Here is a 24,981-nt window from a genome sequence, read left to right on the forward strand (position 1 = left end):
ACAGTTTCAACAGAGCGGCTTGAACAAAAGCTTTATGCTCACTTTAATTCAGAGTAACACTTTTGTCTTCAGTGCAGACAGAGGGTGCAGACATAACAAACCAGTGACAGTGTGATTTGAGTCACACACACACACACACACACTAATGCACTCGAGTGTGAAATGTCTTTACAGTATTGCTATATTCACTTCGCCTTTTGCTTCTGATTTCCTGGAACTTTGTTCCTAAAATCGACCCAGTGCTCAGAGGGGCCCCTTGTTATGTCCAAGCTCTTTCTCTGCTCTGTGCACAGATGAAACACATGTTGGCAGCCCTCTGCTTGCATCTCACACCTCAGCCTGTTGCCCTGAGTGCCTTTCTTTTATTCCATCTGAAATTTGGTCATATTACACCATTTTGAAAGTCCCATTTAACCATTACCGGCACCGATCTCTCAACCATTGAGAAAACACAAACAAAAGAGAAAGAAATTAATTACAGTTATTTGTGACTGAGATGCAGTTAGTCTCTGTTGAACAGTTGGGGATGTAGCAGCATCCAACTATATCCTCATTAAGCCCCTGTGAACCACGCCCCATCAGGCTGTGATCTGTGGTCTCTTCACAGCAGTCTGGAGAACCTTCACAGGCCATTTGTCCATATACTCGTCTTCCTTGTCCTCTCTTTGACAAACCGTCAGTCCTCAGGTTTTCCTCATCATGCGACGGGTCTGCCAGATGTGGAACTTGCTATAAGCTGTCTGCAACATCTCCTCCAAATGCCCTGTGAGCTGTGGGAAGATCAAAGAGATTTAATACAAGTGCCACTTGGTATAAGCCATTATTGTGTAATTATTAATAACTTACATTTGTACTTAAGTACTGATGCTGAATCTTCTCCTGAAAAGGACAAAGCTTGGTCATCTGAAATCTCTCGAGGTTCGACTTCATCTTCATCACCTATGTGAAAAGTATGAGGGAAAAAAAGCTTACTATTCTTTATGAGGGGTGATTGGCACCTGTAATAGTAGTGGTGGTAGTGATGGAGATTATGCTATAAAACTAAAAAAATATATATATAAATATACTGACACATACTGATGGGAAAAGTTTGTGTCTTATGGATAGCCAATTTAGTTTCAAAGTGGATGCAAAATATGTTGTCCATGTGAAAACAAATATCTATAACTTATTTAGTTAAGTATATATAAAACTCAAAATGTTGAGATTAGTGTCAAAAAGCATAGCCAAGATTTACAGAGTCCTTATATTTAAGGCTCTCATCAAAGAAGGCTGTTTAGTATTCTTAACATTTTCTGTCCAGTTGTGGGATGGCATAAGCTGATATTTGAGCTAATACAAATGGAATATCTAACATACAGATTTAAATGTAAAATTGATAATTTTCCTCTTCCTATCCTTCTTTATAATGGTAAAATGTATTATTATTATTTATTTTCCCTTCTGTCTCTCCAGATATTTATTAGTTGCATCCCTGTCAACTGTAATGGGAGAGTTTATATGCTATGTTTTCCCGTTCATACTTCCACAACATATTTATGTGAGTGTGCAATTATCTCTTCTGAGTATATTATGTGCTAAGTGCATCATATATCATGGATCCAAACCAGATGTTTAGTTCTCCTGATCACTGTGTATTGTTGGATCTGTGTTTGTGTTGAGAAGCATAATAAAAATAGTTAAAAATAAAAACTTGGCTAACATCTACTGTGATTCAGTGTGATGCAACAATAAAACATGAAAAAGTCCAAGGGGCATTATGTGCTTTTTATTATGTATGAAATATGATACCTTCTGTTGGCTACACTGTTGTGGACAAGTGTGGTTTATATTTTCTTTAAACCACACAGAAATACTAATTGATTTGTATGTAAGTATTAGAAGTGCCAATTTTTTTGTTGCCAAAATCATGGCTGTCAAGACAGGGAATAACTTACTGTGGACCCTCTTTTTAAATACAGTGAATATTAGTCACCTTCTCCTCCAAAAACGGTGTGTTTACAGGAAAACAGGACCAGAAGTGTCTCAACAGCTCTCCAGCAGCTACATAAAGATGCTTCAGCTCTCCTTGAACCTCAGTAGGTACCATCTCTGAAAAATAAATAAACAAAGATTGAAACGAAAAAGCAAAGTAAAGTACCAGCAAAAAGAAGAGATTTTGTCGACCTGTACATAAATAATCCATCTCTCCATCTCTACAGAACACACAGACAGTGGTCTTATGGAAGCACCGTGAAGTTCAGTGTGATGCTCAGAGGCATTTCAGCGGCCTCACACACTACATATGCTGTAGGCACCCACTGATCACCTTTCACAGCAAGTAATATTAACTTTACTCAGCAATTGTCCAACACACTTACGATTTATGGCTTGCTGTGCTCCTGCCAGCATGAGGACGCCACCTGGAGACAGTGCTGCAATGGCAGAAGTTGCTATTGTGCTGGACAACACCTGCAAAGAGTAATTACTGTAGTTACACACTTTGAAGACACCATTCATACGTTAAACAAGGTACATCTTCCTGACTTTTCAGGAGAACTCCAACCCTGGATTAAGTCACATGGAAATATCTGAACAACACAATCATATGTGCATGATCTTAAATCACATTTTCAGCTCTAAGAGGTTTGGTTATAGTTTGCTATATTTGCCAGCAGGTCCTTGTTTGTCACAATCTAAATCGCCTGACCTGACCAAAGAAACTAATAGGTGCTGGTAGCGGTACCAACTAGATACAAGTAGCCTCTCCCATATGCACAATGTCTGCTTTGGCACCAAATACCGTCATGACGGATGATTTCTCACAAATGCAGATACACAGAAACCCCTGACTGAGGTCTGCAAAGGCCTGCCTACCCAGTCCACAGTGCTTCTAGGGGGCCTTAAATGCTCACAAGAAGTGGGAAACCTAGAGATGTGTGACTAGAAGGAACAGGCTTCCTGACCTTAACCTGAGAATAGAATGTGTTGTTATTGGACTTCTGAGCTGTATGATCATTAATCTTTGTCCAAAGGTCAGTGATTGTGGAATCATAACCGAGTGTTTTGTGCAGCCGACCTGTTTACAATCTGGTGATTGTGTGAATTCACCTGGTTAAGATCTGATGGCAATGATTTTCCACATTAAACTTTCCTAATACATGATAAAGTTACAGTAACATAGTGTGTATGATCTAACCTGAGTGAGGTTGGGTTTGTAATTGACCATCTCATGCCGGATGTAGTTGACAGAGTTGATGATATCCTGGCTTGTCGTATACTGTTGGGACTGAAGTGGCACAGGACCATGAGCATACCTTTATAAATAAAGAGAGGGGGTTAGAAACATTATATTAGAACACATCATCATAAATTCAACCAAGAATACATAAACAAAAAATGCAATATTTAATTCCTGGACAATTTCTAAGGCAGAAATATGTCTGTTTTATCAGCTGAAAGCAAAGAAGTGGGGGAAAGAAGCACATGCTGAAGTGACATTGTGGACATTGTGTAGGGTTAAGGCCACTGGCAGGAACTTTAACCGTGAAATCTGAACTGTAAAATGAAAAACAAACTCTATTTCCAAACTATACAAAGTGAGCACTCTGCCCAGAGGAAGTGAGACTTTCCCTCAACAGATTAGTCTCCTCCCAAATTCTGCAGTTGATTTCTGGCTACAGAGGCCTCAAAAGTCTCACAGGCAAGTTTGATAATCTACTGTTTAATATAAAGTAAAAATACAAAATATTTGGTGGTTACAGCTTCTGAAATGCACTTTTCTCTGTTTCATCTATGAAAAACTGAATACTTAATACAGTGTTATGTGATGGTTTGAAAACAGACTAAGTTAATTCAAAACATCATCCGCTGTGTATTATTTATTAATAGGTGTTACATGAAAATATTAATCTACGAAAAATGTGTTTCATAAATGATATTTGGAATTAACAACATGTAACAAAAAAGTAAGAAAAAATGAAATGTGGACAAACTGTACCTGTCAGACTTCTTGAGGTTTAACGCGACTGTTTTTGGTCTGTTTTCTCTTTGCAGATCTTCATATTCAATGGCTTCTTGTAATTTAACCTAGAAAGTTTGCCAACAGAAAAAAGTGACTCCGTCAGTTACAGAGTAACAACAATATTTTGGAAAAACTCTGTTAAAGCCACAGAGCCATCATACCTTCTTTACAGGAGGCTGGAAGAAGTCAGAATCCCTCGAGTTTCCATCTGTACTGCTTGTCTCACTTGCTTGGTCAGTTGGTGTTTCCCTGTAAAAATACGATACAGTTAGCAAAACATTTAAGACACTGAGCAAGTGATATTTTTTTTCAAACAGTCATTTCTTCACCCCTTGCGTGAGCCTGCTGCCAGGACCATGGCACTGTGATGGTTGAACCGCTTTATAATGGCCGCGTTGCTGCTCTCCTTCACAGTCCTGTTTGAATTGGAAGTTGAGGGTGTTGTTGTGCAAACGCCGTAACCCTGTGTCACAGAAAATACCAAGTCTTGAGGTCGAAGGACGAAGAGGAAAAAATGAGCTATACAAGTAAATGATTTTTGACCAGTATGATGTGGCAGTGATTAGCTAATCATCTCATCAAATCTCACCTCATCTAATGTGTTATCCTCCAACGACATGAGGTCCACCAAAGGATTCTTCACTCCTTGAACCACCATAGACTTTAACCCTGCATGAGACACATTTAAAACTTTTACACATAAAAACAGAGTTGTGGCTCGGCAGTTTCATTTGCAGTAATGAATTAAATGTTGAAATAATACGTGTACAGACATCGCTGGAAAATCTTTGCATTCATATGTCAGATTGGCACCTGAAAACGCTTTAAAACTCCTACCCTTTTCATCCTGCTTGGCACACTCTGAGAAGATATCCTGTGTTCCTGTGCTGATGCGGTCTCTATGAAAATAATGGGACTGGAAAAAGCGGGTCCAGAACTCCTTCTCCGTCAGGTTATGAGGCACATTTTCACTATACTTCTGCTTCACTGCAAGTACAACACAAGTTGATATAAATATATTTAGTCCAATCTTTTATGTAATTGATGAGGAACAGTAGAACACATATCAGTAATATCAGTTACTGAGGTGAACAGGGATGAACTACACTGTCTAGCTGATTTCACCAAGAAATTCTTCTTCTCTGACTGACATTGAGTTAATCATTTGTAGCATCCTTTTCTTGGTCTAACATTACTGTTGCAATTGATGACATAATTTCAAAGTTAAGATGTTATGGTTTACCTGCAGGGTATGTTCTGAAGATGGATTCAATAATGTCAGCGGTCAGATTATATCTCAAGCCATTGCAGCCATCTGTCTGAGGCCTAATGTCTGCCTGTAAAGCAAGAAAATGTAAGCTGTTGACGTTGAACAGTATGTTGTTAATGCTGAGATGTTGCTAATGCTGAAGTTGTCAATGCAGGGCTCAATTATGAAATTCAAGATTAGGTTGTTTTCAAAATGTAAGGTCTAATTGTGCCAGGCTTGATATACTCACCAGAAAGGCTCCAGATATACCGACTTCCTGTTTGTTGTTGTATACTGCAGGGTCTGTGTTGTTTATGTCTCCTAACCGGTTGGCCCAGAATTCGTCAGCACTGATCACTTGGCTGACCACGAGATCTTTATATAACTGGAAAAGCACTGGATCTTCTTGAAGCATTCTACAGGAGAAAATAAAAGGCAATATTTTGAGAATTAAATTAATTAAGGAATGAATTGCCTAAAAACTTCCTTCGTAATTTTGACATGATGCTGTTAATTGTTAACTACAGCTAACTACAGCCTCCAATATGACCAGTTTAATCAACACCTCTCCAAAACAGTTTCAACTAAGTGGATCTTCAGTTGAGATTATTATAGTCACACATACTGTCCCCAAGGTCAACAGTGAACTCCCATGCTCACGTTTCAACAAAAACTGAACATCATAGACTTCTTTACCCTGTTTGGGGCTCTCAGTACCAAGCCCATTTGTTCCTACAGAGGATGTAAATCTTTAAAAATGGGTCCAAAAACTCATTTAAAAAAACAACACAAAACAAAAAAAAGGTTCAATTATTTCCTAACATAGCTGGGCACTGTAGTTTAAAAAAACAAAAACATTTTACATAACTCAAACAGGAGTAAAGCAGGATTTTGTTGTAGATGAATTTGGTGCGCTAGTGAGTTATGCATACACCAGAACGCTGTATGTGGGATTGACTCAAAATAGTATAATAGACTCTTAATAGTTTTTGGACACAATGGAGGTCTATGGCAGCAAGGAAAAAGCTTTATTAGGCTTTGGATACACAGACAATACTTGTTAGAAGGACAAATTAATTATTGTTTTTTGTCTTTTGTCTTTGTCTTTTGTTTACAATAAGAGAAACCAAATGTTACCAGACTTATCCTTTAAGGACAATCTCACCTGTTTTTCTCCTCCAATTCCTTGTTGGCTTTCTTCTTGAACTTGGGCAGTAGCTGCTGCAGCAGTTCCTTGGCAGCATCTCTGTCTTTGAGTGCACTACTGTCATTGGCAAAGTGGAATGTGGTACTCTCACCAGTGTGAAGGACCAGCTGGAGCTGAATTTTGGATTTACCATCTGGGCTGATCTTCTGACCTGTACAGAAAACAAATAAAGTGCAGCTTGAGCACGCCACCACCAAAATATCATTATTATTTTAGCACTACTTGTAATTTGATGGTATCAAGTACTCACAGCGAATATCTGCATACAAGTGACTGACTGTGAAGCGATCTTTGCCCTCTGGACCCCAGGCTATACGTTCAGCCATCAGATACAGCGTGCCATCCTGCTTCCTCTGGCGAACCTTTTTCACCACCAGCAGCACCTCCTCTGATAGTGATGCCATGGCTCAAACAAATAACTGAGAAAGCAAATAAACTGTCATTGATTATCATTAACAATCATGCACAGCAGTATTGACACAATCTCACAATTAAAAGAATAATCAGGACATTAGAAAGAAATGCGTTACCTCATAAACATCTATCTAACCCTGTCTCTAAACCGCCTAGTCGTTACAGAATTAACATTAGCGACATTAACGGGGGATATTATGGTAACCACTTTGTATGAGATACAAGTGCGAACTATTTCAGCTGGTTTCACTACAACGTCCTGAGTAAATGTTATACTTAATACAACGCCTTTATCCTGTTTAGTAATGCATCTAAACACAAGCAAGCCACTGTCGTGTTTACGGTTTTATCATATCAACTTAGCTAACCAGCGATACGTTAGCTAACGTTAACAGTCAAGAAGAAAAAAGCCTGAGGGAGAAGTCGGCAATAAACTTATTTTACCTCAAAATAAATCGAAACTGCAACAAATACGTCGCTTTCCTTCAACACATAACCTCTAACTAATGTATTCTTGAATATAAAAATTACAGAATGAGTTATTTTAAACAGGAATTTGACTACTCTAACACTGTGCGTCCTGACTTCTGCGCCGACATGACTGCCAAGCTGTGTGTTACACTAAAAACGTTCCGGGTGGATGACGCTATCACGAATCAGTTCCAGTCTGAGCCCGCTGAACTCTTAATCTATACAGCAAGATCCAGATAATATTTACAGCACAGTTTAACCACATTATCAAATCAACCACTACTAATGCGAATATTATTAATGATGATATTAAACTTGACTATTATAATATTAAAATAGCCCATTTTATAAAATGTGTGGCAGTATGACCCGGTTAATTTAATGCAGACATCCATATTAATCATTATTAATATCAAATTAGTCAATACTTTTTATTTAATTTATTCGTTTTGTATTTATAAACATATTGTTTTATTTTGCTTCCAAAGGAGTCGGTGATGGCAGAAAAGAAGAAAAAGCGTATGAATGTTGCAACTGATTCCAGGCTCCCCTATTCATATTTAATGCATATGATATTACAGAGACAGGCTACATAACTGTGAGTAGTCAAGATGTATTGTCATAGACTGCTATTCGTCAAACCATCTCAGCTGCTCCCACTTTCACACATTTCTTTGCTCCCCTTCTTTGCTCTGATTTACAGACGCTCAAAGCTAAATATCTGAATCTGTTTACTGAATCTTGCCTGCAGACAATCCTCTCACTCATATGGACAAGTTGTTAGACATTTTGCAACACTAAAGTGCAATATCAACTAAATCGGTAAATGTATTATCTATTACCAGATCTTTTGGCCCTGTCCTCTGAAGGGGCCCTGTGTCAAAATATTTAAGTTTAGTTTGGGCTGTGTATTCCTAAATAAAGTTGTGCTTATTCAAATGTATTGGAGCCCAATGGCCAGGGTAAACCAGCACTTTGTGAATTCAAGACAAAACAATATGTTACAGAAATGTGTATGTAGTGAATACAAACAATGTTTGCTTATTGTACATTGGGGAAAATGTAGGCTTTCCTCGATTTCAGAATTATCACTTACAAAAGAATATATTTTAGAGTTGATTAATTATTGGAAGTGGACTCAATGTATGCGCTTGTAGGTGACTGACTATATATCTACATATCAAATATGTATGAAATAATACATCTAAAATGATAAATGATGGTGGTCTGCCATAGGTAAAATATATCTATTTAAATGAAATGAGGACTAATGACTTTAAGAAACATGTAAAAAATATCCAAGAAGTAAAAAAAAGAAAAACACATGATCATCAGTAAACCTGAGTTTTAATGATATTCAGATGTTGAACAAAGATAGTTTGTATATTCTTGACAGTCTTTTATTGATTGTGTCTTTTATCAATCACACAAGTCACTCAACTCAAGTCATTAATAGTAAAAATGAAGAGAAACACCCTCTAAGACTGAAAACACCACATCATAAAGTTTGTATAAAGGAGCAACCTCTTCAAAAGCTAAAAGAGACACCATGACACAAATATGTGCTGCCATCATGGGGCAATAGAGAAAAGTGAGGTACAAAGGGCCAATTTCCAGAGGTGTGGGACATTTCAGACCACAACATCTCTGCTGTTTAAAAGGTTTAACTTATTTGCCCTTATTTGGGGCTGCCGTACACACAGATTTGTGTCTTTGGTGGTGTTTGGAGTTTTTGTTAAAGTTTATAAAAGTATAATAGTCAGATTTTCAATTAAGCTTAGTTTTCAATGTTTTTGACATTAGTCTGTGGTGTTCTTAGGACATTCAGCAACTTTGCAACCACACTTGTCAACTGAAATGTAGGAGTGCTTTATCTTGCTGCCATCGGTGCAGATCATCTCCACCTCCTTCTTACTGGTGGCCATTTCTTGACAGCATGAGCATGAATGCATCAAACTGTTGCTCTCCGCGGAGTACCTATAAATAGAGACAGTTTCAGACAGGATCAGTGTCATCCACCTGCTCTTCATATGAAAACTGAACAGGTGGTTTTAGCATGATTGAGAAAGTAGTTTGTACTGTATATCCACCAGATATACTCACGTTGACGAGGACGCTCCACAGGACCCCTCACAGGCTGTGATTTCCACTGGCACGACTGACTTGCAGTTCTTTGTCTGCAGATAGGTGGTGTTCCTGTTCATTTGACAGTTGTGCCGAGGGGTACCTGTGAATGACACATGAGCATGAGCTTTTTCATCTAGGTGCAAAGGTTTTTAAAGAGTAATAAGTAATAAGACTTTTAGCCTGAATTGCGACAAATGTATTTTGGTCAGGTTGTTTTAAGGCAAAAACAACATTTTATTTTTGATTTACCACTGGTGTTTGCAAAATGAGACCATCAGTATAAGTCTGACACCTTTTAACAAGGAGAAATGTAATGTTGAAACAATTAATTGATTAATCGATAGGTTGTTTGACAGAAAATTAATCATCAATCAACAATTTTGATAAACCATTAACAATTTCAGCTCCAGCTTCTCAAATGCGTTGATCTGCTTCTTTTCTGTGTTTTAAATCACAGTAAATGGAATACCTGTTGTTGATGAGGTCCATGAAGGTCTATATGTAAAATATGTAATTGCATTTTCAAAAAATATTATGTAATATTGTGTAATTTGAATTCATCTTATCGACTCATACTTACAAGTTTTGCAACAACCGTTCATGTCACTTTGCTCAGTTCCCTGTAATATAGACAATAAAGATTGTAAAATATGTAGATAGACAACACTGACAGACATGAAGTCACACATGAGTTACTTGTATTACTGGTGCTTTTGCACAAGGCAATATAAAGGTATTTCCTCTTCACTATGCATTTGTGTATTTCAGCACATTTGTTGTATTTACAGTTGGGATGCAAAGTGCACTGTAAGATAAGCCAGAATCAGTTCAGAGTTTTTAACAAAGATATTTAGCTGCCAGAAATAAGAATTTATGCTCCTTTCAGGACTGGATTATACTCACAGGAACGCAGTTCTCTGGATCAAATTCAGGGCACGTTGTTTGATTTTTAGAGGTTATGAACTCATCCTTCACCTTCTGGCAATCATACTTGATACAGTTGTCATTTGGTGGTGACCAAGACTGAGAAGGCTGTCAGAAGTGTAGAAGAGGTCAATTAGTGAACATACACAATTCTGACTAACACCACAACTTAAGGTTGCAGACATTACACTGTACTTACTTCAATAATGATTGGAGAAGTGAAGCCTGGGACCTCCAAAACACAGCTTGTCTTTTTACATGATCCACAACATTGTCCAGATTGGTTTTCATACACATGGCCCTATTTAAAAAAATGCACAAATCAATGTGGTCTGCAACTTCAATCAATGAAATGTATACATAATTAGTAGTATTTTATTTTAGTATATTATTTTTATTTAATAATCATTAGTAGTATTTACAGAAAGCTTTCACACCACCAGGATAGATTCATCCAAATTACAAAAAGATTTTTTCTCACTTGATATCTAGATAGTTCTGGTTGTATGTGCAAAGGTATGAGATATCCATCTCTTTGATTTCTGCCACCACCCAAATTGTGGATGCAAAAGTGAATGCAGTTTAGTTTGTGGTGTTGAAAACACTAAGATCTTTCCTTAAAAAATTTCTATAGTAACATCAGTTTCCAGAGATAATGTACCTCTGGATAATCTACAGAACAGATTGTCAACAGTTAGAAACACCACGAACAAAATTACATTCACCGTTGTATTCGGATGACGGCAGAAATCTCAGAGACAGATAAACCAAATAAAACCAAAACATTTGCATGACTGGATACAACATGGATAAGATAAAAATACTGTATTGTCTTTTTGTTTAATGTTTTTAGGTAATGGTATCATGAGTCAACCCATGCATTTAAGACTGCATTCCCAAAATTGACATCTTCAAACCTATCATCATGTGCACATACACAACAAAGTCTATGCATCAGCAACTGTTCCACAGATCAACAGTATGTGTCTTGTAGATTTCTGAAAGTGAAGCACCAGTGAGTGACCCTAAATTTAGCATGTGAGGTCGTGAAAAACTGCAATACTCTATTAATATTTATACACAAAAGTACCTTCCCACAATCTGTGTCACACTGTATCAGATGAGACTCAATGACGTTCAACAGGCTGTTGGGATCCTGAGTTTCAGTACAGCGGCATCGTTCACATGGGCTTTTGTAGAACTCCATACCGGGCTGTGAACAATAAAATGTAAAGTCTGAGCCAACGTCATATAAAGGCCAGCCAAACAAATGTCACACTGGTCTGACGACAGGGTGAAAATAAATAAAGTAAAACTTTAACAAGCAAGCACATTCAAAATATATACAGTATATTATTCCTTACCTTGTACTCAGTATCATTGAAAACGCAGACGCCTTTGGGTACTAGATAAAAAAATGTGAACAAATATGATCACATTAAAGGTGTATGCTTAGTTTAGTTTTAAGTCTTTCACACACTAATGCAAAATAAATATAACTATATGCAAAGCTTACCACAGACGTAAGAGGGGCAGCAACTGTCATTTGAGATGCGGATCTCCAACTCAAATCCCACTTTGCACTTCTGTGTTGGCAACGGACAGCGGCTCTTATCACAGTCTGTTGGTTGAAATGTAAAGCGTGTAACATAAAAAGAAAACCAAGAATACCAAAAATTGTTAGATATAGTACGTGAAATTATAATAGGTACTTCGTTTCTATTATTTTGTCTGTCCCATTTATATCACTGGGGGTAAACACCTCTCTGTATAATGCAGTTCAACAGCAGTTTTCATCAAAAACCAAACATTATAATCCTTCATGAAGGACTTATTGCAGGTCAGCTGTATTAAACTACATTAGTTTTAGCTAGGTGTACCTAATAAACTGGCAACTGAGTGTATTTTCTCAGGCTTTAGAAAGCTATTATACAGAATAAGGAAGCAGATATTATACAACTGTTTTCACAAGCTGAGCAGTACTCCCCATGATGACTAAACTGACCTTTAAAAGTGTGTACAAAAAGATCATACATGTCTCTGTTAAAACATTAAGTCAGCAGATGTAGGCATGACACTTTGAATCACTCACCACATGTCAGTCTCTCACAGCAGTCCACTGTGCGGTTCACCAACACCTCACCTTCCTCGGTACAGGTTATTGGTTCTTGAGTGGGACATGTGAGGGGCTCACACTGAACGTTCAGAGTGTCCTCATCACAAGAACACTGCTGACAGCCGCTCTGCCAAGTCTCACCAAGCTGTTTGAGTGACGGGGAAAAAATGAATGTTGTAACAGCAACAAATAAACTATCAATAAAGATAACTGAAGCATTTTAGATGAATTGTAGCATTTACCTGTTTAGGTTGGCCATCCGGTCCAGGGCAACCTTAAACAATAAATACACTCAGTTAACCTGTACATTAATGAATTCACAGTATTTCAAAAGTTTTTCACAACATAAAATGCTCTTACAGGAGGAGACACAGATGTCAGATTTTGTACTGAACAAAGTCAACCCCTCTGGGCAGAAACATCCCTCCATGAATCCATTACAAGCTTGGTTCTTCTTGCCATTTTCTCCCTGGCATTGTTGTGCATACTTCTCATTGTATCTAAACATGAAGACAACTGATGGTGAAAAACATGCATAATAATTTCAGAAATAAAATGATATGTATAATGCAGAGCAGACACCAAATATTGCTTTTTTTAAGCCATGCTAGCGGCACAGCTCTAGAGATATTAATGTCTCAACAGCTATTTGATTGATTGCCGTGACATTACAGTACATTTGTACAGACATTCATGGTGCCCAGTGGATAAATCCTAATGACATTGGTGATCCCGACTTTCCCTCTAGCGTCACCATGTGGTTGACATATGTGGTTTGAAGTGAAATGTCTCAACCACTGGATTGCAATGCCATTTGGTGCAGACATTCATGTCCCCCTCAGGATCAATTGTAATCACTTTGGTGATCCCTTCACTTTTCATCTAGTGCCAACATCAAGTCAAAATTTGAATTTGTCCAATACTTTGGTTTATCAAATCTAATTACATTCCAATCAGCCTTGGCTGTAAGATGGTGATCATGGTAAACATTACTGCTCTTAGTCTGGTTAATTTACAAGCTGCTGACACAATTTAATTTATGATATTGCTAAATACAACCGAGCGATTACCTTGCATTGCAAGTTGTTACAACAGTTGGTCCACAAGGCTTGTAGATTTTATTTTCTGGACATTCATATTCTACAATAAAAGAAAGTGTATTTAAACATCAAAATTATGAAAAAAGGTAATCTGGACATAGTTTGCTTTCTACTAAAACAAAACTCTCCTACCACACTGTCCATTTGTAGCACTCCTCCAGTCTACACAGACAGATGCTTTAGCACACCTCATGGCGTACCCCTCCAGACTGGAACAACCAAGGGTGGAATTTGTGTTGCAAACATCAGATTTACAGGCCTCATAAAAGGGTAGTGGTGCAATTACTTTGTGGCATTCCTCAAACACCCTTAATGCACAAAAGAAAGTAGGCTGTTAATCCGAGTGATACCCCAGAATAAACTGACATATTGTGGTCATGTGTATTCTGTAAATTCTTACTTGCTGTTCAAAATCTCACAAATATCAGGTTTGCAGGGTTGTTGTGTAGTTGGTGGTTTTGTTGGTGGTGGAGGAGGTGGCTTCTCACAGTATGGCTTATTCTTATCTGGTACATGCCACTGATGTCCCATCTCAGAGCATGAGGGATGAATCTGGCCATTTGGTAATCTACAGTCATTTTTCCTGTTATTGTCACAGGTACCTTGTGAAAGTAAATGTTATTTTGTCAGATATTGCAACCCACGTGTTACCACATTTGGTACATCCACTGGCACTTTCATATTAAATCTAGTACTGTTTGTATATCGTCATCTATCGACGTAACATGCAGCCACATTTACTGTTCAACATGTTTATTCTAACAGCAAATAGATTAACAGCTTACCACACTGTCCCTCTGTGTTGTTGTGGAAAAGGGAAAATGGCAAGTCAACGGTGAATAAAAGCCCTTTGAACCACACAACTGCTTCAATTGCCGGGATTTTCAAAACCAGCTCAATCCCTGTGCTTGTTATGATGAAGTCATCATTAGAGTGGGTTGGGAATACCTGCTTGCTGTTGACGTACACCTAAAAAACATTTTTTCTCATTATTATCATTGCGTATCATTTAAATACATTAAAGTAAAATAATATAGTAAAGACAGTTTGTTGTGGCAAAACCTACGACGTTCACGGTTTTTGGATTTCTCCTCTGTGTAAGAATAATTTCATAGCCTTTGTAAAACACGATCAAGGCTTTAGCACAGGTCACAGTTCCAGAGGCATCACAGTTCTCGTTGTCAATAAGAATCTTAAAATTGTGTCGAGGAATGATCTCTTTGACCAGGACATATGTGCAGTTTTTCTGGAAGCTGTAATACTGGCCATCAAATGTCACATAATGAGGATATCCCCAGCCACTGCAAACACCTGCAAATATTAGATTGAGGTTATATTGGGTGTTTCATTAATTCATTTTGTGTGTGTATGTGTAGCAGTTTTAAGATGCTGCTTGAATGTCAACTTTAAAAGGCTTTCATTTGAACTTACATTTGCAGTCATAGTGGAAACAGCAGCCTGCGTCATCGTAAACCTTAACTGGTGGTTGCCCATTTTCACATACAGGCGTGGTCATTGGTTTACATGGCACATGCTCTGTTATTACTTTTCCTTTGTCACATGTTTCTGTGGTGCAGTTGTTTGAACTCCAGGACTCACCGTCCTGTAAAGGGCAAAGTAGTACTTTTAGCAATCTACTACCAGTAAAACAAATATTCATACCTTTATATCTCTGAGCTTGCCAGGTGCACACATGCACAACATATGCATTTATAATTTATGCAACTCAGGAAACAAGGAAAGAATTTTACATGGATATAAGTTGTCAAATTTCCCCCCGGGGATCAATAAAGTATTTCTGATTCTGAAATACAGTATATGCACAGGTGTTATCACTGTCATTGTACCTTATATGATTACATGTGACAGGTAAACTTGATTGATTGATTGACTGATTGATCGATCTAACTTATCGGTTGAAATGCTTTAATAAGTGTTATGTCCTTTAATGACATATGAGGTAGTTAGCAATTTTATACTATTTACCTGTAAATGATCTTATTTATGGTGCTATATATTTTGTTGTATTAATATTTCTGTCTTTCAGTTCATCTGGTTTTGTATGTTTTGAGTTGGTGTTATTGTTTGTTTGAATGTGTTTTTACGTTGTCTGTTAATGTGTTAAACATTATTAATTAAATTAAACAACCATTGACCTTTGTTCCTATATTCTGCAACTAATGGGAGAATATATCTGATGATTTCTGTTTCAACCTACACTGCTGCAGACTTTTTCCAGGGAAGAACTAAGGTGTAAAAATCAACAAACAAGCACCCACTATAATATGGAGGTACTAGAGGCATTTCAAATGAATCAGTGATTACATGTTTAAAGTTAAATGAGTATTGTTGCACTTTACTGTTGATATTTTCATTGACAAGTCAAAATGAATGAGAGAATGCAGAATAGCATTAAAAGCTCCTTCCCCCTATCCTGAACTGAATCAATGACCTTGTTTCAAGCTTTCTCAGAGTAAAGCCAGTTAAGATAAAACTTAAGCACATGAAGTTTTGACAGATTTTGGGGACAGTACATAATGACTGAATTCAAATACCTTTCTAGGTGGATTGAGATATGAACAGTCTCTGGGAGGGACCACTGTGGTTACTGTAATTGTGCTGGATGTTGTTGTTGTTGAGCCAATTTGTGTTGTAGTGCCGGAGCTTGTTGTGGTGGTGGTAAGAGTTGGTGGAGTAGTAGAGTGACATGGCCTAGCAAGCTTCTCAACATTGCATGTCAAATTGCAATATGCAGTAAAACACCAGCCTTCCCCATCAGTCTTATTGTACATGAAGCTACCTATATGAGAATAAATGCAAGGCAGTTAGATCATCACAACTAATGATGGGAGAAAAACAAGACAAAAGACAGGGTTACACTTGTAAAGTCTCATAAAGTCTATGTCAGGATCCATGATCAGATCTGTACAATATCTTTAATGATTCCTGGATAAATATTGCTAATTTTAATTATTAATAAAAAATAATAAAATATAATTATTGCTAATGGTTGTAACAATGACCAAAAGTAAATAATGATAATATGCAAAACAACTGATGACAATTTCCAATTGTTTACCTGGATAGAAAATGTTATCCATGTACTTGCAGAAACATGAAGTTGTTCTGCCTGGTGTTGAAGATTGAAGAGTTGAAGGTGTTACAGTTGGAGTTTCAAGAGTTGGTTTTCCTGTGAATGTGGTTGTAGTGGAGCTTTCTTTGGTTGTTGAGGTTGTGGCAATCTTTTCAGTGGTTGCGGAAGACTTTTCAGTGGTTGACTTCTTTGTAGTTGTGAGATTTTCTGTAAATGAGGATGTTATGGTTGCCTTTTCTGTTGCTAGCGATGTGGTAGGCTTTACTGTGGTTGTTGTGGGTTTCTCTGTAATTGTGGGTGTTTTGGTTGGACTTTCAGTAGTTTTAGTGGTAGGCTTTTCTGTGGTTTGTGCTGGGGTGCTGGGTTCTTCAGTTGTTCTGGCAGCTGTAGTTTTGGCCTTTTCTGTGGTTGCCGTGGATGTTTCTGTGACTCTGGTCGTTGTAGTGGGTTTTTCTGGGGTTGTAACAGCTTTGGTGCTGGATGTTTCTGTGGCTGTTGTAGTTGTAGTCGAAACCACACGTCCTGTTGATGGTGCTGTTGTGACCACTGTATTTGTAACAACTTCAGGGGTTGTTGTAGTGGGTTTTTCTGTGACTGTTGTTGTTGTGGTGGGTTTTTCTGTGACTGTTGTTGTTGTGGTGGGCTTTTCTGTGACTGTTGTTGTTGTGGTGGGCTTTTCTGAGACTGTTGTTGATGTGGTGGATTTTTGTGTGACTGTTGTTGTGGTGGGTTTTTCTGAGACTGTTATTGTTGTGGTGGGTTTTTCAGTGACTGTTGTTGTGGTGGGTTTTTCTGTGACTCTGGTCGTTGTGGTGGGTTTTTCTGGGGTTGTAACAGTTTTGGTGCTGGATGTTTCTGTGCCTGTTGTAGTTGTAGTCGAAACCACACGTCCTGTTGATGGTGATGTTGTGACCACTGTATTTGTAACAACTTCAGGGGTTGTTATGGTGGGTTTTTCTGAGATTGTTGTTTTTGTGGTGGGTTTTTCTGTAGCTGTGGTTGTTGTGGTGGGTTTTTCCGTGACTGTGGTTGTTGTGGAGCTTTCTTTGGTTGTTGAGGGTGTAATTGTGGTTGAAGACTTACAAATGTTAACGCAACATTTGACTCGTATTTCATAGTCATAACAAACAGGAATCGGAGCTTGGTCTTTGTTGTGACAGATAAGTCCAACTGCTGCATCACATGTTACGTTTTGACCTACTTCATCCAAAGATTTATCTTTGTGTTGCTTTGCTCTACATTCTATTTCCAGAAATTTCCCACAAACACTCAAATCTGGATCTGTAATTTTTTCAATGGTTTCATACTCCCCACCACTTGGGTCAGTGTCAGGGTAAACATTGCTCATCCACTTTGACCATGTACAATCAAAACAGTCAGCTGGTGCTGTGGTGGGTTTTTCTGTGACTCTGGTCGTTGTGGTGGGTTTTTCTGGGGTTGTAACAGCTTTGGTGCTGGATGTTTCTGTGGCTGTTGTAGTTGTAGTTGAAACCACACGTCCTGTTGATGGTGCTGTTGTGACCACTGTATTTGTAACAACTTCAGGGGTTGTTGTAGTGGGTTTTTCTGTGACTGTTGTTGTTGTGGTGGGTTTTTCTGTGACTGTTATTGTTGTGGTGGGTTTTTCAGTGACTGTTGTTGTGGTGGGTTTTTCTGTGACTCTGGTGGTTGTGGTGGGTTTTTCTGGGGTTGTAACAGTTTTGGTGCTGGATGTTTCTGTGCCTGTTGTAGTTGTAGTCGAAACCACACGTCCTGTTGATGGTGATGTTGTGACCACTGTATTTGTAACAACTTCAGGGGTTGTTATGGTGGGTTTTTCTGAGATTGTTGTTTTTGTGGTGGGTTTTCCTGTAGCTGTGGTTGTTGTGGTGGGTTTTTCCGTGACTGTGGTTGTTGTGGAGCTTTCTTTGGTTGTTGAGGGTGTAATTGTGGTTGAAGACTTACAAATGTTAACGCAACATTTGACTCGTATTTCATAGTCATAACAAACAGGAATCGGAGCTTGGTCTTTGTTGTGACAGATAAGTCCAACTGCTGCATCACATGTTACGTTTTGACCTACTTCATCCAAAGATTTATCTTTGTGTTGCTTTGCTCTACATTCTATTTCCAGAAATTTCCCACAAACACTCAAATCTGGATCTGTAATTTTTTCAATGGTTTCATACTCCCCACCACTTGGGTCAGTGTCAGGGTAAACATTGCTCATCCACTTTGACCATTTACAATCAAAACAGTCAGCTGGTGCTGTGGTGGGTTTTTCTGTGACTCTGGTCGTTGTAGTGGGTTTTTCTGGGGTTGTAACAGCTTTGGTGCTGGATGTTTCTGTGACTGTTGTAGTTGTAGTTGAAACCACACGTCCTGTTGATGGTGCTGTTGTGACCACTGTATTTGTAACAACTTTAGGGGTTGTTGTAGTGGGTTTTTCTGAGACTGTTGTTGTTGTGGTGGGTTTTTCTGTGACTGTTATTGTTGTGGTGGGTTTTTCAGTGACTGTTGTTGTGGTGGGTTTTTCTGTGACTCTGGTCGTTGTGGTGGGTTTTTCTGGGGTTGTAACAGTTTTGGTGCTGGATGTTTCTGTGCCTGTTGTAGTTGTAGTCGAAACCACATGTCCTGTTGATGGTGCTGTTGTGACCACTGTATTTGTAACAACTTCAGGGGTTGTTGTCGTGGGTTTTTCTGAGGCTGTTGTTTTTGTGGTGGGTTTTTCTGTAGCTGTGGTTGTTGTGGTGGGTTTTTCCGTGACTGTGGTTGTTGTGGAGCTTTCTTTGGTTGTTGAGGGTGTAATTGTGGTTGAAGACTTACAAATGTTAACGCAACATTTGACTCGTATTTCATAGTCATAACAAACAGGAATCGGAGCTTGGTCTTTGTTGTGACAGATAAGTCCAACTGCTGCATCACATGTTACGTTTTGACCTACTTCATCCAAAGATTTATCTTTGTGTTGCTTTGCTCTACATTCTATTTCCAGAAATTTCCCACAAACACTCAAATCTGGATCTGTAATTTTTTCAATGGTTTCATACTCCCCACCACTTGGGTCAGTGTCAGGGTAAACATTGCTCATCCACTTTGACCATGTACAATCAAAACAGTCAGCTGGTGCTGTGGTGGGTTTTTCTGTGACTCTGGTCGTTGTGGTGGGTTTTTCTGGGGTTGTAACAGCTTTGGTGCTGGATGTTTCTGTGGCTGTTGTAGTTGTAGTTGAAACCACACGTCCTGTTGATGGTGCTGTTGTGACCACTGTATTTGTAACAACTTCAGGGGTTGTTGTAGTGGGTTTTTCTGTGACTGTTGTTGTTGTGGTGGGTTTTTCTGTGACTGTTATTGTTGTGGTGGGTTTTTCAGTGACTGTGGTTGTAGTGGTGGGTTTTTCTGTGACTGTTGTTGTGGTGGGTTTTTCTGTGACTCTGGTCGTTGTGGTGGGTTTTTCTGGGGTTGTAACAGTTTTGGTGCTGGATGTTTCTGTGCCTGTTGTAGTTGTAGTCGAAACCACACGTCCTGTTGATGGTGATTTTGTGACCACTGTATTTGTAACAACTTCAGGGGTTGTTGTGGTGGGTTTTTCTGAGACTGTTGTTTTTGTGGTGGGTTTTTCTGTAGCTGTGGTTGTTGTGGTGGGTTTTTCCGTGACTGTGGTTGTTGTGGAGCTTTCTTTGGTTGTTGAGGGTGTAATTGTGGTTGAAGACTTACAAATGTTAACGCAACATTTGACTCGTATTTCATAGTCATAACAAACAGGAATCGGAGCTTGGTCTTTGTTGTGACAGATAAGTCCAACTGCTGCATCACATGTTACGTTTTGACCTACTTCATCCAAAGATTTATCTTTGTGTTGCTTTGCTCTACATTCTATTTCCAGAAATTTCCCACAAACACTCAAATCTGGATCTGTAATTTTTTCAATGGTTTCATACTCCCCACCACTTGGGTCAGTGTCAGGGTAAACATTGCTCATCCACTTTGACCATGTACAATCAAAACAGTCAGCTGGTGCTGTGGTGGGTTTTTCTGTGACTCTGGTCGTTGTGGTGGGTTTTTCTGGGGTTGTAACAGCTTTGGTGCTGGATGTTTCTGTGGCTGTTGTAGTTGTAGTTGAAACCACACGTCCTGTTGATGGTGCTGTTGTGACCACTGTATTTGTAACAACTTCAGGGGTTGTTGTAGTGGGTTTTTCTGTGACTGTTGTTGTTGTGGTGGGTTTTTCTGTGACTGTTATTGTTGTGGTGGGTTTTTCAGTGACTGTTGTTGTGGTGGGTTTTTCTGTGACTCTGGTGGTTGTGGTGGGTTTTTCTGGGGTTGTAACAGTTTTGGTGCTGGATGTTTCTGTGCCTGTTGTAGTTGTAGTCGAAACCACACGTCCTGTTGATGGTGATGTTGTGACCACTGTATTTGTAACAACTTCAGGGGTTGTTATGGTGGGTTTTTCTGAGATTGTTGTTTTTGTGGTGGGTTTTCCTGTAGCTGTGGTTGTTGTGGTGGGTTTTTCCGTGACTGTGGTTGTTGTGGAGCTTTCTTTGGTTGTTGAGGGTGTAATTGTGGTTGAAGACTTACAAATGTTAACGCAACATTTGACTCGTATTTCATAGTCATAACAAACAGGAATCGGAGCTTGGTCTTTGTTGTGACAGATAAGTCCAACTGCTGCATCACATGTTACGTTTTGACCTACTTCATCCAAAGATTTATCTTTGTGTTGCTTTGCTCTACATTCTATTTCCAGAAATTTCCCACAAACACTCAAATCTGGATCTGTAATTTTTTCAATGGTTTCATACTCCCCACCACTTGGGTCAGTGTCAGGGTAAACATTGCTCATCCACTTTGACCATTTACAATCAAAACAGTCAGCTGGTGCTGTGGTGGGTTTTTCTGTGACTCTGGTCGTTGTAGTGGGTTTTTCTGGGGTTGTAACAGCTTTGGTGCTGGATGTTTCTGTGACTGTTGTAGTTGTAGTTGAAACCACACGTCCTGTTGATGGTGCTGTTGTGACCACTGTATTTGTAACAACTTTAGGGGTTGTTGTAGTGGGTTTTTCTGTGACTGTTGTTGTTGTGGTGGGTTTTTCTGTGACTGTTATTGTTGTGGTGGGTTTTTCAGTGACTGTGGTTGTAGTGGTGGGTTTTTCTGTGACTGTTGTTGTTGTGGTGGGTTTTTCTGTGACTCTGGACGTTGTGGTGGGTTTTTCTGGGGGAGTAACAGCTTTGGTGCTGGATGTTTCTGTGGCTGTTGTAGTTGTAGTTGAAACCACACGTCCTGTTGATGGTGCTGTTGTGACCACTGTATTTGTAACAACTTCAGGGGTTGTTGTCGTGGGTTTTTCTGAGGCTGTTGTTTTTGTGGTGGGTTTTTCTGTAGCTGTGGTTGTTGTGGTGGGTTTTTCCGTGACTGTGGTTGTTGTGGAGCTTTCTTTGGTTGTTGAGGGTGTAATTGTGGTTGAAGACTTACAAATGTTAACGCAACATTTGACTCGTATTTCATAGTCATAACAAACAGGAATCGGAGCTTGGTCTTTGTTGTGACAGATAAGTCCAACTGCTGCATCACATGTTACGTTTTGACCTACTTCATCCAAAGATTTATCTTTGTGTTGCTTTGCTCTACATTCTATTTCCAGAAATTTCCCACAAACACTCAAATCTGGATCTGTAATTTTTTCAATGGTTTCATACTCCCCACCACTTGGGTCAGTGTCAGGGTAAACATTGCTCATCCACTTTGACCATGTACAATCAAAACAGTCAGCTGGTGCTGTGGTGGGTTTTTCTGTGACTCTGGTCGTTGTGGTGGGTTTTTCTGGGGTTGTAACAGCTTTGGTGCTGGATGTTTCTGTGGCTGTTGTAGTTGTAGTTGAAACCACACGTCCTGTTGATGGTGCTGTTGTGACCACTGTATTTGTAACAACTTCAGGGGTTGTTGTAGTGGGTTTTTCTGTGACTGTTGTTGTTGTGGTGGGTTTTTCTGTGACTGTTATTGTTGTGGTGGGTTTTTCAGTGACTGTGGTTGTAGTGGTGGGTTTTTCTGTGACTGTTGTTGTTGTGGTGGGTTTTTCTGTGACTCTGGACGTTGTGGTGGGTTTTTCTGGGGTTGTAACAGCTTTGGTGCTGGATGTTTCTGTGGCTGTTGTAGTTGTAGTTGAAACCACACGTCCTGTTGATGGTGCTGTTGTGATCACTGTATTTGTAACAACTTCAGGGGTTGTTGTGGTGGGTTTTTCTGTGACTGTTGTTGTTGTGGTGGGTTTTTCTGAGACTGTTGTTGTTGTGGTGGGTTTTTCAGTGACTGTGGTTGTAGTGGTGGGTTTTTCTGTGACTGTTGTTGTGGTGGGTTTTTCTGTGACTCTGGTTGTTGTGGTGGGTTTTTCCGTGACTGTGGTTGTTGTGGAGCTTTCTTTGGTTGTTGAGGGTGTAATTGTGGTTGAAGACTTACAAATGTTAACGCAACATTTGACTCGTATTTCATAGTCATAACAAACAGGAATCGGAGCTTGGTCTTTGTTGTGACAGATAAGTCCAACTGCTGCATCACATGTTACGTTTTGACCTACTTCATCCAAAGATTTATCTTTGTGTTGCTTTGCTCTACATTCTATTTCCAGAAATTTCCCACAAACACTCAAATCTGGATCTGTAATTTTTTCAATGGTTTCATACTCCCCACCACTTGGGTCAGTGTCAGGGTAAACATTGCTCATCCACTTTGACCATTTACAATCAAAACAGTCAGCTGGTGCTGTGGTGGGTTTTTCTGTGACTCTGGTCGTTGTAGTGGGTTTTTCTGGGGTTGTAACAGCTTTGGTGCTGGATGTTTCTGTGCCTGTTGTAGTTGTAGTCGAAACCACACGTCCTGTTGATGGTGATTTTGTGACCACTGTATTTGTAACAACTTCAGGGGTTGTTGTGGTGGGTTTTTCTGAGACTGTTGTTTTTGTGGTGGGTTTTTCTGTAGCTGTGGTTGTTGTGGTGGGTTTTTCCGTGACTGTGGTTGTTGTGGAGCTTTCTTTGGTTGTTGAGGGTGTAATTGTGGTTGAAGACTTACAAATGTTAACGCAACATTTGACTCGTATTTCATAGTCATAACAAACAGGAATCGGAGCTTGGTCTTTGTTGTGACAGATAAGTCCAACTGCTGCATCACATGTTACGTTTTGACCTACTTCATCCAAAGATTTATCTTTGTGTTGCTTTGCTCTACATTCTATTTCCAGAAATTTCCCACAAACACTCAAATCTGGATCTGTAATTTTTTCAATGGTTTCATACTCCCCACCACTAGGGTCAGTGTCAGGGTAAACATTGCTCATCCACTTTGACCATTTACAATCAAAACAGTCAGCTGGTGCTGTGGTGGGTTTTTCTGTGACTCTGGTCGTTGTAGTGGGTTTTTCTGGGGTTGTAACAGCTTTGGTGCTGGATGTTTCTGTGGCTGTTGTAGTTGTAGTTGAAACCACACGTCCTGTTGATGGTGCTGTTGTGACCACTGTATTTGTAACAACTTCAGGGGTTGTTGTAGTGGGTTTTTCTGTGACTGTTGTTGTTGTGGTGGGTTTTTCTGTGACTGTTATTGTTGTGGTGGGTTTTTCAGTGACTGTTGTTGTGGTGGGTTTTTCTGTGACTCTGGTCGTTGTGGTGGGTTTTTCTGGGGTTGTAACAGTTTTGGTGCTGGATGTTTCTGTGCCTGTTGTAGTTGTAGTCGAAACCACACGTCCTGTTGATGGTGATGTTGTGACCACTGTATTTGTAACAACTTCAGGGGTTGTTATGGTGGGTTTTTCTGTGACTCTGGTGGTTGTGGTGGGTTTTTCTGGGGTTGTAACAGTTTTGGTGCTGGATGTTTCTGTGCCTGTTGTAGTTGTAGTCGAAACCACACGTCCTGTTGATGGTGATGTTGTGACCACTGTATTTGTAACAACTTCAGGGGTTGTTATGGTGGGTTTTTCTGAGATTGTTGTTTTTGTGGTGGGTTTTTCTGTAGCTGTGGTTGTTGTGGTGGGTTTTTCCGTGACTGTGGTTGTTGTGGAGCTTTCTTTGGTTGTTGAGGGTGTAATTGTGGTTGAAGACTTACAAATGTTAACGCAACATTTGACTCGTATTTCATAGTCATAACAAACAGGAATCGGAGCTTGGTCTTTGTTGTGACAGATAAGTCCAACTGCTGCATCACATGTTACGTTTTGACCTACTTCATCCAAAGATTTATCTTTGTGTTGCTTTGCTCTACATTCTATTTCCAGAAATTTCCCACAAACACTCAAATCTGGATCTGTAATTTTT

General features: G+C 39.2%; 2 protein-coding genes across 2 annotated transcripts in view; both read right to left on the reverse strand.

Annotated features, from left to right (window-relative positions):
- Positions 1–20: 20 nt before the first annotated feature.
- gtf2h1 (general transcription factor IIH, polypeptide 1) lies at positions 21–7,450 on the reverse strand. The gene is made up of 15 exons (XM_070907695.1): positions 7,318–7,450; positions 6,710–6,878; positions 6,418–6,610; positions 5,503–5,668; positions 5,247–5,340; positions 4,841–4,990; positions 4,593–4,672; positions 4,333–4,466; positions 4,165–4,252; positions 3,980–4,068; positions 3,179–3,296; positions 2,361–2,451; positions 1,976–2,091; positions 847–939; positions 21–770 (listed from the first exon to the last, which is right to left on the reverse strand). The coding sequence occupies exons 2-15, from the start codon at positions 6,861–6,863 to the stop codon at positions 684–686; spliced, it is 1,653 nt and encodes a 550-aa protein (XP_070763796.1). The 5' UTR covers positions 6,864–6,878; positions 7,318–7,450; the 3' UTR covers positions 21–683.
- A 1,224-nt stretch (positions 7,451–8,674) lies between these two features.
- The window catches only part of LOC139286270 (mucin-5B-like), a 31,219-nt gene continuing 14,912 nt past the window's right edge, over positions 8,675–24,981 (reverse strand). The window contains exons 30-46 of the mRNA XM_070907011.1: positions 15,043–15,090; positions 14,681–14,922; positions 14,397–14,580; positions 14,012–14,213; positions 13,744–13,919; positions 13,582–13,651; positions 12,872–13,011; positions 12,754–12,785; positions 12,488–12,656; positions 11,912–12,016; positions 11,760–11,800; positions 11,486–11,608; positions 10,595–10,696; positions 10,375–10,503; positions 10,052–10,091; positions 9,448–9,571; positions 8,675–9,321 (exon numbers count right to left, since the gene is read on the reverse strand). Of these exons, the coding sequence (XP_070763112.1) occupies positions 9,144–9,321; positions 9,448–9,571; positions 10,052–10,091; positions 10,375–10,503; positions 10,595–10,696; positions 11,486–11,608; positions 11,760–11,800; positions 11,912–12,016; positions 12,488–12,656; positions 12,754–12,785; positions 12,872–13,011; positions 13,582–13,651; positions 13,744–13,919; positions 14,012–14,213; positions 14,397–14,580; positions 14,681–14,922; positions 15,043–15,090 (2,105 nt within the window). The 3' untranslated portion in view covers positions 8,675–9,143. The remainder of the gene's footprint in view (positions 9,322–9,447; positions 9,572–10,051; positions 10,092–10,374; positions 10,504–10,594; positions 10,697–11,485; positions 11,609–11,759; positions 11,801–11,911; positions 12,017–12,487; positions 12,657–12,753; positions 12,786–12,871; positions 13,012–13,581; positions 13,652–13,743; positions 13,920–14,011; positions 14,214–14,396; positions 14,581–14,680; positions 14,923–15,042; positions 15,091–24,981) is intronic.

This window comes from Enoplosus armatus, chromosome 6 (assembly GCF_043641665.1).
Source record: "Enoplosus armatus isolate fEnoArm2 chromosome 6, fEnoArm2.hap1, whole genome shotgun sequence".
NCBI classification, from domain to species: domain Eukaryota; kingdom Metazoa; phylum Chordata; class Actinopteri; order Centrarchiformes; family Enoplosidae; genus Enoplosus; species Enoplosus armatus.

Bases quoted from the DNA above. Each gene is read 5' to 3' on its own strand.
- gtf2h1 (XM_070907695.1), bottom strand. From the start codon at position 6,863: ATGGCATCACTATCAGAGGAGGTGCTGCTGGTGGTGAAAAAGGTTCGC. The intron at 4,673-4,840 runs GTAGGAGTTTTA...TGTCTCATGCAG, and splicing joins TGCCAAGCAGGATGAAAAGG to GGTTAAAGTCTATGGTGGTT. The intron at 940-1,975 runs GTGACTAATATT...CTTTTCACATAG, and splicing joins CACCGTTTTTGGAGGAGAAG to GTGATGAAGATGAAGTCGAA.